The sequence below is a fragment of the Mesoplodon mirus genome (assembly GCF_964341445.2).
Source record: "Mesoplodon mirus genome assembly, chromosome: 7".
NCBI lineage: Eukaryota > Metazoa > Chordata > Mammalia > Artiodactyla > Ziphiidae > Mesoplodon > Mesoplodon mirus.
Genome location: NC_138983.1, coordinates 16,581,130 through 16,596,654, shown reverse-complemented (window position 1 = coordinate 16,596,654; position 15,525 = coordinate 16,581,130). Strand labels below are relative to the sequence as shown.

At 42.1% G+C, this 15,525-nt stretch overlaps 1 protein-coding gene across 3 annotated transcripts in view; it reads left to right on the top strand.

Moving 5' to 3' along the window:
• EXT2 (exostosin glycosyltransferase 2) overlaps positions 1-15,283 on the top strand; it is a 135,115-nt gene extending 119,832 nt beyond the window's left edge. For all 3 annotated transcript variants that reach the window (XM_082628826.1, XM_082628825.1, XM_082628824.1), the window contains 4 exons: positions 2,566-2,709; positions 4,324-4,452; positions 7,738-7,820; positions 14,537-15,283. In XM_082628826.1, coding sequence (XP_082484952.1) covers positions 2,566-2,709; positions 4,324-4,452; positions 7,738-7,820; positions 14,537-14,675 — 495 coding nt within the window. In that variant the 3' untranslated portion in view covers positions 14,676-15,283. The remainder of the gene's footprint in view (positions 1-2,565; positions 2,710-4,323; positions 4,453-7,737; positions 7,821-14,536) is intronic.
• Positions 15,284-15,525: the final 242 nt, after the last annotated feature.

The window sequence follows — 15,525 nt, the reverse complement described above, 5'->3', positions numbered from 1 at the left end:
CAAAGGCTATCACATTATTATGAATGGTAACTGGTGATCAGTACTGTTGCAGACTTCCTTTCTGCATTAAGAAGTATACTAGCTCTGGCTGTGAAGAAGAGAGGAAGGATCTTTGGTTCCCTTCTTTCATACTCAGCTTTTTGCTTGCTGAGATTTTGCCCCCCCGTGCATTCAACAAGTGTGCATGGAATGCTGTCATGTGCCGACACTGTGCTTTGTGCTTGGGAGGCTGCAGTGAGTAAGACAGAGTCTCTGCCTCATGGAGCTTAAACCCTATGGGAGGAAAAGAGATAGTGAGTAGACAGTAAATAACCAGTGCAATTTCAAGAAATGAAAGTTTGGTGAAGAAAAGCATGGGGTGAGGGGGCGTGATGAAGAGTGGCTGGTTGGGGGACAGCATTTACCTTGGATGGGAAGGTCTGGAAAGACCTCTCAGAGTAGGTGACATTTAAGCAGAGACCTGACTGATGAGCGTGAACCAGCCTTTTGAAGAGCTGGGGGAACATTCCATCGAAGAAATAGCAGGTGCAGAGGGCTTGAGGTCTAGTCTACTCACAGTTAAAGAACAGGGAAGCCAGTGAATTGTGGGAGAATGTGGTATGAGAGAGATTGGAGAGCAGGAAGGCCGTTTAGAACATGCTAAGGAGTTTCGTTATTATTCTTAGTCAATAGGAAGCCATTTTTTGTTTTTTAAAGATTTTTGTAGGGGGATGTTATGGATTGAACATATCTAAAACAGGTATGTCGAAATCCTAACCCTTAGTAACCTTATTTGGAAATAGGGTCTTTTCAGAGGTAATTAAGTTAAAATGAGATCATTAGGGTAGGCCCTAATCCAGTTTGACTGGAATCTTTATAAAAAGGCAAAATTTGGGCACAGAGACACACAGAGAGGGAAGAAGACTATGTGAAGACAGAGGTTTGGAGCAACGCATCTACAAGCCAAGGAATGCCAGAGATTGACAGCCAACCCCCAGGTGCTGGGAAGAGGCAAGGAAGGCTCCTTCCCCTGGGTGCGATGGCCCTGCCAACACCTTGATTTTGGATTTCTAGATTTCTGTTGTTTCAAGCCACTCCGTTTGTGTCACTTTTTAAGGTAGCCCTAGCAAACTAAAAAAGGGGGAGTACTAGTATACTGGTTCTGCCTTTGGGAAAGCAGTAAAGCATCCTTCCTGGACTCAGTGACACTGGGGTGTTGGGTAAATATATAATGAAAAAATATATAAATTAATAGGATGGAGCCCACTGATTGAATTACCCTGTCTAGAATACCCTACTGTTCTTTTAAGAATGGTCCTCTTAGTGATGCTCTGTAAATGATGGTTTGGAGGGGCAAGAGTGGAAGCAAAGAAATAAGTTGGAAGTCTGTTACAGTAATCCAGTAACCTACAGTAATCTAGTAATGAGTAATGATGGTGGTTTGAGCTAGAGAGAGTGGTAGCAGAAATGGTAAGAGGGAGTCAGAAGTAAAGCCAGTAGGACTTGGTAATGGACTGGATGTGGGAAAAGAGGGAAAGGAAGGAATAAAGGCTGACTCTTAGCTTTTGGCTTGAGCAGTTGGATTAGATGACTTATTGAGACGGAAAAGACAGAGAGAATGGCTTTTCTGAGGATATGGAATCAAGAGTTATGCTTTGGACATGTTAAGTTTGAGGTGCCTATTGTTTATCCAGTTGAAGATATTAAGTAAGTAGTTGGTAGTCTCAGAAATGTTCCGGGCCAGACATACATTTAGAGGTCATCAGAGTAGAGACAGTATTTAGTGATTGAAACTAGATGTTACTTAGAGGGGAGAATTGAAAGAAGAGAATAGGGGCCAGGAGTAGGCCCTCTGGAACTCTGCTGTTTAGAGGTTGGTCAAGGATGAGGATTCGTGGTGCTGAGAAGCGGCACCAGGACAGCTGGTAAATTGTCAGTATTCACTAATGGTTAATGGTTTAAAGGTTAAACTAAATTATACGGAAATACATGGGGAAAGGTATTGGAAGTACCCCGCCCTCATATACCAAATTCTGTTTAACAAAGCTATATCTAAGAACCTTTCCAAATGCGGAAATCAAGTTTTTGTTTTCAGTATGTTACAGATTATAGAATCAGACAAATTCTGTATACTTGAGGCTTCCAAAAGATCATTAAAATGTCTTTGTGCTCCATATAGATTTTTTTTTTTTTTTTAGAAACAGAGACTTTGTAAGTTTTCACAATGATCAAAATTTGTTATAAATCAGGGTTCCATTTAGTCTTCATTTGTGTGTTCATTAAGAGTGGAATCACATGTTAAGAGATTACCTACCTTGGCCCAATTCAGGAAGCTATTATTCTACATTACTCGAAATTTCTAAGCAAGCACGGGGAAGTTTTGGAGGAAATTATAATCACATCTATCTTTGAATATTGGCAGAAGAACTAGCATCTGTTGGATCAAATGTCTTCAGAAGCCAATCCTGCTCTTAGTATGTGAAGATTTGAATGTGGGGACTCTATCGATACTGTTTAAAGAACTGAGCACTGTGCTTGGTTGTTGTCTGAACTGGGAGTTGATTGCAGATGTTTTTCTGTCCTCAGGTCTGGCGAGAATTTCCTGACCGGTTGGTGGGTTACCCGGGTCGCCTGCATCTCTGGGACCATGAGATGAGTAAGTGGAAGTATGAGTCTGAATGGACCAATGAGGTGTCCATGGTGCTCACGGGGGCAGCTTTTTATCACAAGGTAAGTTGGGGGCAGGCTTGGGGCAAGTGGGGCTGAGTTGACAAACCAAGAGTATGATATTCGTTTTATTTGGCCCAACTTAATTTTCACGGGTTTTGGAAAAATTTTCTACTATAGATGTTTTTTCTAGTTTGCCTCTTTGATTTACTAATTCACACGTACAGACAGTTGTAAATATTCTCATTAGCTTGCTTTTTGCATGCATTATACTGTGAGTTTTTTTCTTATATCATTAACATTTCTTCATAAACAACTTCTTAACATAATTGCTAATATACCATTATATTAATATTCCATAAATCATGTATAACTGTTTCTCTATCATTGGTTATTTAGGTTGTATCTAATTTTTTTTGCTAGATAATGCTTTATATCAAATGTTTAAATAATGATCAATATCCATTTTCATACCCGTTTGTACTTAAGATCATTATGATAGATTCCTAGAAGAAGAATTATGAACATTTGGGGGAGGTTTTGATATATATATTTGTTGGTTGTTTTCAATATAGTTTGTGCCAATTTACATTCTTACCAGCAAACTACAAAAGTATCTTACCATACCCTCCCTTGTATGAAAAACATTTTAAAAAAAAATCAAACTTAGCTATTTTGATAAGTGAAAGTGGATCTTATTGTTTCACTTTGATTTGATAACTATTGAGGTTGAAATTCCTTTTGTGTATTTTAGCCTTTTGTATTTCTTCTCTTAGAATTGTCACTATGTTTTCGACTCTTTTTTTTTTTATTAAAGGGAGAGATTGAAGGGTATGCACTGGACTTTAGAATATTCTGTTTGATGGTGGAGTGCTCCCTGGGAGTGTGTGGCTTAATTAAACAGTAATAACTTGTCAATTGTCAGCAGTGGCATAAGGAACTGATGTCAGGAAAAAGATCTGTGCAGCTCAGCACAGTTAATTGGACTTCGCTGTATTTATATTGATTGCGTGTTGTTATCTCAGCACTGCTGCCCTCATATTTTTCAGGGCTCTAGATCCAGAAATGAGTTTTTGTTCTTAGCAAAGAATAAATAAATAAATAAGGTTTATAATTCTTGGGGTTTGTGGTAGACTGATAAATACCTTTTTTTAGCCCACAAATTTCTGTACTATTTCATACATATAGGTTATGTAGTTTCAGAATTGCCTTATTTTGTTTTACTTTAAAAACGACATGTCGGCAATGTCAATCCACCATTAGTATATCTGTTTCTATCTGCAGTCTATAGAAAGAATATGGAAAACAGGGTTGAGCATTGTGACTCGGGGGAAGGATTTAGTGAAGATCAGTATGTAGTGTGTTTCTGAACAATATTTATTAAACATATGATATATTAATCAGTCCAGAGGGCCTACATCTTACAAGGGCTTCACACCATACTGTACACACCTCTGCTTACTATAAGTGATTTTTTAAAGAATGACAGTGTTAAAGACACTTGGTCACCTGACCAAAAACCATTCTAATACTTCCTCTGCCTTTTCTGTTGATCCAGGCTTGTGACTAATCTTACGAGAGAAAGCTTGTCCCCCTGCCATGGCTCAGTTGCCCTTTGTGTATCAACCACAGGGAACTGCTATTTGAATGTGTCTCCTTTTCTGTCTCACCTGGCAGTATTTTAATTACCTGTATACCTACAAGATGCCTGGGGACATCAAGAACTGGGTGGATGCTCATATGAACTGTGAAGATATTGCCATGAATTTCCTGGTGGCTAACGTCACAGGGAAAGCTGTTATCAAGGTAGGAGTCATCCTTGACCAGCTCTGCCCTAACTTACGTTGCGATCTGGGGCTTGCTTCTGGTTCTCTGAGTCTCCGAAGTTTTCATAACTATAAATGAAGCCTTGGAATAGATGAACTTTAAGCTCCCGTTTAGCTTTAAGATTCTATGATTGATGCTGCCATATTGTGAAACTGAAGCTAGGCTTTGATGATTTAAACACTTTTTATACGGTTTTTCTTTCTTTTTGTTTTCAGATCTTTATTGAAGTATAATTGCTTTACAGTGTTGTGTTAGTTTCTGCTGTACAACAAAGTGAATCAGCTATATGTATACATGTATCCCCATATCTCCTCCTTCTTGAGCCTTCCTCCCACCCTCCCTGTCCCACCCCTCTAGGTGGTCACAAAGCATCGAGTTGGTCTCCCTGTGCTATGCAGCAGCTTCCCACTAGCCATCCATTTTACATTGGGTAGTGTATATATGTCAATGCTACTCTCTCACTTCATCCCAACTTCGGCTTCCCCCCTTGTGTCCTCAAGTCTGTTCTCTACGTCTGTGTCTTTATTCCTGCCCTGCTACTAGGTTCACCTGTATCATTTTTTTTAGATTCCGTATATATGCATTAGCATCCGGTATCTGTTTTTCTCTTTCTGACTTACTTCACTCTGTAGGACAGACTGTAGGTCCATCCACCTCACTATAAATAACTCAATTTCATTCCTTTCTATGGCTGAGTAATATTCCATTGTATATATGTGCCACATCTTCTTTATCCCTTCATCTGTCAGTGAGCATTTAGGTTGCTTCCATGTCCTGGCTATTGAAAACAGTGCTGCAGTGAACATTGTGGTACCTGTACCTTTCTGAATTATGATTTTCTCAGGGTACATGCCCAGTAGTGGGATTGCTGGGTCGTATGGTAGTTCTGTTTTCAGTTTTTTAAGGAACCTCCATATTGTTCTCCATAGTGGCTGTATCAATTTACATTCCCACCAACAGTGCAGGAGGGTTCCCTTTTCTCCACACCCTCTCCAGCATTTACTGTTTCTAGATCTTTTGATGATGGCCATTCTGACTGGCATGAGGTGATACCTCATTGTGGTTTTGATTTGCATTTCTTTAATGATTAGTGATGTTGAGCATCCTTTCATGTGTTTGTTGGCAATCTGTATGTCTTCTTTGGAGAAATGTCTATTTGGTCTTCTGCCCATTTTTGGATTGGGTTGTTTGTTTTTTTTGATACTGAGCTGCATGAACTGCTTGTATATTTTGGAGATTAATCCTTTGTCCGTTGCTTTGTTTGCAAATATTTTCTCCCATTCTGAGGGTTGTCTTTTCATCTTGTTTATGGTTTTCTTTGCTGTGCAAAAGCTTTTAAGTTTCACTAGGTCCTATTTGTTTATTTTTGTTTTTATTTCCATTTCTCTAGGAGGTGGGTCCAAAAGGATCTTGCTGTGATTTATGTCATAGAGTGTTCTGCCTATGTTTTCCTCTCGGAGTTTTATAGTGTCTGGCTTTACATTTAGGTCTTTAATCCATTTTGAGTTTATTTTTGTGTATGGTGTTAGGGAGTGTTCTAATTTCATTCTTTTACATGTAGCTGTCCAGTTTTCCCAGCACCACTTATTGAAGAGGATGTCTTTTCTCCATTGTATATTCTTGCCCCCTTCGTCAAAAATAATGTGACCATATGTGCGTGGGTTTGTCTCTGGGCTTTCTATCCTGTTCCATTGATCTATATTTCTGTTTTTGTGCCAGTACCATACTGTATTGATTACTGTAGCTTTGTAGTAGTATAGTCTGAATATACAGGGGTTTTTTTAGTTATAGTTTGTAACCTCCAGTATCAGAGATAAAGGCTGTGGCGGTCAATCTACAAATCGTGTTTTTTAAAAAATACAATTTTATTCTCAAACGTGACTTGGAATCTAGTTCTTTTCGTTAAAGAATGCCGTTTACATCTTTCTTAAGGTAGCTGATTTTTTTTAATAGATGCTGAGAAGACTGTACACTTTGTACAATTATAACTGTAGTTGTCCTAAACATTATTTTAAGATAGTGATTACCAGTTTGTAACAGTACCTCTCCTGTAACATATTAAAAGCTGAGATCACATGGGGCTGTTTGTATGTGTAATAGATGTCTGTTCCTGAAATGTAGATCTTGCTCAAATCAGACCCCTAGAAATGCAGGGAGAGTACACTTCTGTATAACAGTGGAATCGTCTTGATCTTTCTTTCCTTCTGGATTAGAATTCCATATGTGAAAATGGGCAATGCTTCTAGGCCAGATTCCTGTACTGGAAGCTTATGTTGGACGCATGGTATGGCATCCCCAAATGATTCCTCATGCTATTAATTGATGAGACAAGCTAGATTAAACCAAAGTGACTAAGGAAAGAGGAAAAGTCACTATGTGTTCAGACTTGACCCAATCTTTACCCTAACCCCTAGCTCTCTAAATAACTCAGTGAACAGCTCACTGCGGGGAAAATTAAAGAATGTAAATTACAAAACTAGTTTTAAAGGAACTCCCCTTATTTCCAAATTTGCTTTTTGACATGCTTCAAGATGTTCTTAGCTGTGCCTGCTTACTCTGGATAGTAATTCCTCGGGTCTGTATGCTTCTTAGCCTGGTCTTAGTTATCTAGCTTTCTTCCCCTCCCATCTCTCTACTGGTTACTTATCTTCACTAGGTTAGGATAGCAGCCTCCCGAGTTTGCTAAAAAAAAAAATTAAAAGTTTAACATATGGGAGGGTGGTGGGGAGAGTCAGGGAAAAGGATTCAGAGGGCAAAGGACCATTGGATTTTTTTCCCTGACTCAACGGGATTGCAAAATAACCTGGCATTTTCAAGAGCATGGTGCTGCTCATAGCATTTGCCATTAGCTGGAAGAAGGAGAATGAGCGCCTATTGGAACTAAGGTTACGGTGAAAGTTATGGGAAGCTGTATTTCATCGCCCTTATGGCTGCAAGAACAAATGGTGTTTATACAAGGACCTTGGCAGTGAGAAAACAGTCATTAAACAAGAATTAAGGAGCTTGTCATCACCACTTCTTTCCAGTTACAGAAGGCAAAAGCCCTCCAAGCCTTTTTTATTGGGCCCTTGTGAGTTCTGCTGTTGGCCGAGCCAGACAGAACTGAATTGAGGAATAGTGAGGCATGTGTGTGTACATGTGTGCCTGCAGTGGGAGTGGGCATCTCAGCTTATAGAACAGAAGTGTGCAGAGAGTGGTGTCACGAGCGTGATTTTATTGTCCTTGGCACGGACAGCCAAGTATATTTTTGTGCTCTTCTGGCAGGTAACACCACGAAAGAAATTCAAGTGTCCTGAGTGCACGGCCATCGACGGGCTTTCGCTAGACCAGACACACATGGTGGAGAGGTGAGTGAGCCTCTAACCAAAAGTCTGCCCTAGCCTCTGATCCCCATTTCCTGCCTTGGGCCTGTTTATGGGACTTTGTTGCAGATATAAGGACAGCAGCTGGTAGCCCTAGTCACCTCCTTTTGCATGTGGGAATTGGGTTAGTTCAAGCCCAGGTCACCCAAAGAATTAATTTGGAATGCTACTCACTCAATTTGTAATGGCTGGAAGGGTCTTAAAAATATAGCCGGCCTTAAGCTCCAGAAGCCAGATTCTCCATGTGGACTAGGCAGTTAACTATCCACAGTCATTCGAGTGGAAGCGAGTTAATTCCAAAGAAATACTGGATTGTTTTCCAGGGTAATATCTCCATGTTACAGTGAAAGTTTGATTAGAAAGAATCAAACTAAACCCACTAGAGACAAATTACCTTTGTTGACACAACTGAAACACCTACCAAGAACAGAATTGAAAGCACAGCTCCTTACATTACAGAGAGAGAAGCAGGGCGGCTCTGAAATACTCCCTTTATAGCGATTCAGTAGGTCAGTAAGCACCCCTTTGTGTGGATGTAATACAGGGCCTTGTAGGTGAGTATAAAAGAAGTGGGAGATGTCTGTCTTCCCTTAAGACCTTTATAATCTTAGAGTAGACCTAATAGTTCTCACTTGTATCCCAAAGGTCCCCAAGCTTCGAATCTCCTGAATCAAACCTAATTCTTCCAAAAGGCAGCCCCTTACACAAGACAGCAAGCTCTGACAGCCAGTAACACTGTTGTCAAGGGACCAGAATGCATTCAGAGAATGTCATGAGAAAGACATTAGAATGAGATATCTAGTTCAGGTTTCCACAGGTCTCATATGCATCTGCTTGCGGCATTCATTTCTGAAATCTATCAGCTATTTCAAAGTCCTTCGAGCCTGGAGGATTTTTTTGTACAGCGAGTTGTTTCACTTGGCCTGGATTCTTCTATAATGCTTTACTCCTTCTTACTCTTACTTCTTATACTTCTTACTCTTACTCTCTAAATAATCTCTTTATCTCTTTCATATATAAATGTCTTACCCAAATGACATGACTTTTACCAACCATCAATATGAAATAACATATTATTTTGATTTTGGGAATATCTGTCACTGGTATCAAGTATTACCCAGTCAAGGACAGTGACATCAACTGTCATAGCTCATTTGGAAGAGACACCAATTATGGTTATATTAGAGCACATGCACTTGTTACTTAAACCTACCCCCATTCTGTGTTGGGAAGAATTTCATAGCATTAAGCAATTAGTTATTGATTGGACTGAGTTAAAATGGTGGGGTTATAGGGTCCAAGAAAGGAATTGTATGGAGAAAAGTTGACCTAATAATGGCCCTTAAAGTTCATGCTAAAGCTAAACAACTCCTCTGTAACACCACTGAGATCATAACAAATGCAGTGGGAAAGATTTAAGTTAGATATAATTATTATTAAACACTGAAGAAAGTAACTATGGGAAATGTGGAAGCTTCCTCGTGGGAAGAGGCTTTTGAAAATAGAATAGGCAACTGCCCAGTTGTTGGTAGGCTTGATTTTATCAGAGTTTATAATTAACAATAACAGGTACACACACATGTGTGTATATATATTTAATACGTGTGTGTGTGTGTGTAAAAATCCAAAGCTATATGTGGTAAGTGTCATAAGGAAGGCTCAAAATGTTACACCTGATCGCAGGAAAGAGAAGTAACTTCTTGCTAGGTCAATTATTAGGAATAATTTTGTAAGAGGTGGCACTTGAAGTGAGCCTTCAGAGGTCACTGGGATTCCAACCGATGCAACTCTGGGCAAGAAGAGGAGATCCTCGGCAGGGAAACTGGATGGTCCAAGGTACCTTTGGCAAGCAGTCAAGATATCCAGTTTGGCAAGAGCGTAGCCTTCTGGCCCATTAGTGCCAAACTGCAGAGAGCCCTGGATGCCCAATTAAGGAGCTGAGCTTTTTTCTCCAGGCTCTGGTAAGCCATAGAAGGTTTTTGAATAGGAAGTAGCTTGATCAAAGTGTTGTTTTGAGGCTGATTTGGAAGTGGTGCATAGAACGGAATGAAGGTAAAGAGACAGAAGAAAGAAGAGCAGTTAGAAGGCTTGAACGAAGTTGAGTGTGGAGAAGAAGGGATGGATTAAATTGCAAGGGATTTTTTTTCCCCCCAAAGGAGAAAAGCTGGCACTTGATTTCCAGCTGAACAGGTATGGGGAGGTTATGGAGAAGCAGTTGATCAAGACAGTCAGGAGGAATGGTAGTACCTTTAACAGTGTAAATAATACAGTTAGGAGGAACGCCAGTTAGGGGAGGGAAGGAGATGAATGTTGGACCTAACAGTGTAATTAATGAGGCCAGGAGATTTAATCGCGTGTGAAGCTGGAGAGCAATCAGGCGGGTGAGTTTTGGGTCTTGCCCTCTGTATATGCAGGTGTAGATACAGGGTAAGCAGTTGGAAATATGGAACTAGAACTTTAGAAAAAAGAGTAAAGCAAAGATGGAGATCTGGAAGACATCTGTCCAGAGAAGGCAGTTGATTGAAGAAAAGCCAAGGGCAGAATCTTGAGAAATTCGGACACTTAGGAGACAGAAAGAGGAACTGAAAAGAGAGAAGCAGCCACTGGCGAGGCCAGGAGAGAGCCAGCATCTCCAGTGCTTGGCAGCAGGGAGGAGCAAGGAACATGCAGACTAGGAAGTGGTCTTGGAATTAAATGGTCATTGGTGACTTTGGAAAAAATGATGTCATAGGTTGATGGGGCTAAAGAGTGTGAGCTGGTAGTGAGGAAGTAGAGTCAGTGAATGTAGGCTCCCCTTTTGAGAAATGTGATAGGGAACAGAAGGAAATCAATCTTGAAATTAATTAGAAACTGAGAGCAGAACTATTCGGATGAATGACTGAATTACTAAATAAGGCACTTAGATTGGGAGGGAGGAAGACGTGATTTAAGCCCTGTTGGGTAGACCAAGAGATGGAGTTACAACTGCAGAATTGTTCATTTGTTTTACTTTTTAAATAGTTGCCTTTGCAGAATCCACATTTTTGCACAAAAGAGTGAAAGGAGTTAACCACTCTGCATGTTATGACCTTGTGTTGAGTTTTGTGGTTCAGTAAGCTTGTTTATTCTTATATTTGGGGTCTGGGATCAGAAACTCAGTAGTGGAGGAGAATGGCTTTTACTACCCAGCATCCATTTCCAGGACCTGCTGTTAGTTCTTTTTTTTTTTTTTTTTTTTTTTTTTGGTGCAATGTCTGGAGACATTTTTGATTGTTCCAACTTGTGGGGAGGGGAATACTATTAGCATCTAGTGGTTATAGGCCAGGGATTCTGTTTTGTTTTGGGTTTTTTTTTACATCTTTATTGGAGTATAATTGCTTTACAATGGTGTGTTAGTTTCTGCTTTATAACAAAGTGAATCAGTTATACATACACATATGTTCCCATATCTCTTCCCTCTTGCGTCTCCCTCCCTCTCACCCTCCCTATCCCACCCCTCTAGGTGGTCACAAAGCACCAAGCTGATCTCCCTGTGCTATGCAGCTGCTTCCCACTAGCTATCTGTTTTACATTTGGGAGTGTATATATGTCCATGCCACTCTCTCGCTTTGTCACCTGCTGTTCTTTAAGAAGCAGAAGAATTTGTGACTGTTCATTTTGGCCAATAGCTTTACCCAGGTCAAGACAGTACAGCAGACAGACAGTGTTGATTTAAGAAACAAACATTGTATTTTGATTCAGGCCAGTCTTGGTTCAGGTTATGAATTAGCCACTTATTAGCTGTCCAACTTAAGGAAATTGACTTACCTTATCCTGAATTTCCAACCTTTTCATTTCTTAAAATAGATATATTAACTATCTATCATGTTACATTCAGGGGTTCAACAAATATTTACTGAGCATCTTTGTACCAAACAGTGTGTTATATGCTGGAGGTGAAAGGAGTAATAATACATGAAAGCCTGTAGCACGGGGCCTGGCGAGGTTAGTTTGCTTTCCAATTTCCCCAACACTGATCCTGAAGGCTCCTGGTTACTTTAGGTAATTGTATGTGTTTGAAAGGAAAACTGAAAACTGTTAGTGCTTTCTCCCCCAGACACTTCCAGCGCTTTGGAGATAGACATTGGCAGTTCTTAGCCTGTCTGTACTTGATTAGAAAACCAACCCAGGGGAGGAACAGTTACTGACATGGTAGCTGGACCCCTGACAGAACAACTCAGGTGGGCCACCAGCAATCAGCCAAACTCTTAATCTACCCTAACCTGTTGCCCAACCCAGATCCCCTGCATGAAAAGAAAGTAGGAAACACAGTCAACACCTGTCAGGAGAGTTAAGGACCTTTACCATTCAGCATGAGCAGCCACTTCTTCAGGGCAGGCTGTGTGGAGAGAAAGAAGGACTCACTAACCTGGGTTAGCCGGGGCAGCTGTCAACAAGTCAAGCTGGCCTGAGCCCCAGTGGCCTCTTGCCTGTGGCCCGGCCCTGTTGGCAGGTCTAGTTACAGAGGAGACATTGTCCTCAGTGCTCTCCAGGGGGCCCTAGAGCCCCTATCCTCTGCCAAGAACCATGATTCTTCTTTAATACATGCTCGCTGGCACCTCTGCTGGGCACGGCTGGGCTTTGCTGGCCAGCGTCTACAAGCAGAATAACTGGAAACTAGAAGTACATGTTTATAGGCAGAACAACTGTCAAAAGTAAGACGTTGGGGAAATTTGACTTAGTCTGCCACTGCCTTGACCTCATGATTTAAGGAGAGAAAAGCTGTTGTCCAGTGCTTGCTTCATACCATTTTGTTAAAACCCCTCGGTCTTTTCCCCAGTCTCCTGTCAATTTGGTACCTGGGACTACGACCTCCTGAGTCTCAGAAGACTTCCAACAGGAGGGAAATTCAGTGACCTGTGGGTTATCGTAGAGTCTGAGAGAAAGAGCAAGGGCTCTATTGCCAGCGCAAGACTGGGTTTGAAACCCAGCTCCACCACTTTGCAGCTTGGGGTCCTTGGGCAGTCCCTTAGCCTCTCTTAGCCTGAATTTCTCAAACCATAACAGGAAGCTACTATACACCAATCCTTGGGCGTATGGACGGGGATATTTAAAGGAATCATTGAGATCGTGTATGTAAATTAGCCGGCACGTCATAGGTGCTCAACAGTTGTTAATTTCCAGCTCCTCCCTTTAGACCCGAGAATTATGTTAATAAATAAATGTGTATCATCTCATAATGAAGACTTTAGCCTCAGCAGCCGGAATGCCTGGGTTTGGTTCTGCCTCTTACTAGTTATTTGGCCTTTGGTCCTGTCTCTTAGCCTCTCTGTGATGTGTCTCTGTCTTCCCAGTGTACAGTGGGAAGGATAGTAGACCTGCCTCACAGGGTTGTTGTGAGGGTGAAGTGAGTTACTAATACATGTCAAGCACTTGTAACACAGCCTGGAGCATAGAATAAATGTTAATTGCTGTTGGTTTGTGGTCACGGACACAGTGATCTTATTAGCTGGAAGAGCTCAGAATGAAATAGTAACACGTTTTGACCAAGAGAATAAGCAAGAGAAAAGAATTGATAGTAACTGGCTTCTTTATTTATTGGTTTCTTGCTAAAGCTCGAAGGACTCAAATAAAAGCTATTGATTAAAATAAGTTGAAACAAGGCTTACAGTATCTCTGAGGACAGAAGAGCCTTCTGGTCTGTGTCTTGAAATTCAGCCCCTACCTGGTAACCCTTTCTCAGGTGCCATGGGCCTGACTGAGGAGAGAGAATACTGACCTCTCTGAAATCCATTCTTGAGGGCCCCTTAGCTTCGAAAGTGGTTTTTACGGGCTTCTTTTCCCCCTTGGGTCTGATGCTGAAGTGTCCTCATTAGCCAGCTGTCACACTCAGTTGGCCTGATTGACCAGAACCATTTCCCGCCAGCGTGTCTGACCTGCTCCCCTCTGAGGAGGCTGCTTACCAGGCTGGGGGCGGTGTTGGGGGGCCGGGGGTGGGGTGCTGAACTGCCTCCTCCCCCAGCAGTGTTAAGTTGCTTGTTGCTTTGTTGCTGCCGGTTCTAACACAGGAGTGGCTAAAATTATGAAAGCCGTCCTATGTGAACTTCAGCTTTCATGGAAGAGCTTATGGAAGTTGACCCATAATTCCCAGAGATTGCCACTCACAGGCCCGCAGTAGATGTGGGTTGAATGACTGAAGTGTTTGTCCTTTGAAATTGAGGTTCAGCACCCCATTGCCCCCTCCTGCCTTCCATCGCTCCACGTGTAAGATCTTCCCTTCTCCCTTTTAAACTTGAGTGGGCTGAAGCTCAGATCCAAGTGCCTTTTGCCTCTCCACCCTTTGTCTTCTCTTTAGCTGGCAGGGATGGGGTTAAGGATTGTTGGCAGCTAATCCACCTTGGTTTGAGGCCCGCTTCTACGGAGCTGGAAGAATGACTGGAATTTGAGGGGGAGGGGAAAAGATATTCTGACCTCTGCAGGCCCCTGGCCTCCAAACAGCATCCCTGGTTCCCTTTCTCCTGCAGAACTACTAGTTGAAGTCCCCCCAGATCACTTCCTTTATCCACACCCTCCCAACCGTGTTAAGAACCTGGGAGCATGCTGGGGATCCTTGCGTTTCTCTTGTAGATGTTGAAGACGATGTACTGGTATTTTGCTCTCATCTCTCAGCCTCTCCAACGGTTTCTCACTTCCCCACCCCCTGTCCCTCTCATGTGCTCCACTGCCCTCCCCACACCCCACAGGTCTGAGTGCATCAACAAGTTTGCTTCTGTCTTTGGGACAATGCCTCTTAAGGTGGTGGAGCACCGAGCCGACCCCGTCCTGTACAAGGACGACTTTCCTGAGAAACTGAAGAGCTTCCCCAACATCGGCAGCTTATGAAACGTGCTGCTGGTGGAGGTCTGAACGCTAATCCCGGGCGGAGGAAGAGAACACGTCCCCCCCAGCACTCTGATGCCCAGATTTCAGAGTGGGAGATTGGCACACCCCTGCCCAGCCTGCTTACCCGAGAACAAGAGCCCAGGAAGGACATCTGAATACCTCGTGCATCCTCTGATGCTTTTGATGGGTTCTCTCTGAAAACTCCAGATGGAAGCCTTGGGCAGGCTCCAGGGGTAAGGCCAGCTCAGGCGTCCTTTGTTTGTAGCTCAATACAAGGTCTAAGAGGAAACTTCACTGGCTGTAAGACAGCTGAGAAACCTCCAGCCCATTTCAGCTTTGGGGAATCATGTAAGAGCTCCCTGTTTCTCACTTTTCGTTATTTCAAATCAGTGAGTTCTTCAGAGGAAAAGCCATGCCCAGAATTTGGTGCAAAATCCAAACATCTTAGTGGCATTTGATGCCTTGGGATAATGGGGCACTGGCCTCGTCCAGAGAAGAGCACCGGCTGCCGAGATGGGACCTATACGTTCCATGAACTGTCTCTCTTTGGTTTGGCTTTTTGATATGATTAAAATTATTTTTTATTCCGTTTCCTACTATGTCTTAAATATTGGTTATGGAACTCTCTTTCTTTTTGTGTGTATTTAACGCTATCTTTTGGCCTCAACTCCAGTCTCTCTCCTCCTCATGTCTGGGAAGATACGTAGCCAGGAGGAGTGTCCGGTGCCATGTACACCCAGCAGAGGAAAAGCCCCGGACTACAAACACTCTTAGAGAAGATGTGTCCCCAAACCTCCAAAGGAATCTGTATGCTTCCTGATTAGATCTAGATCTTCTCCAGGAAAAACAG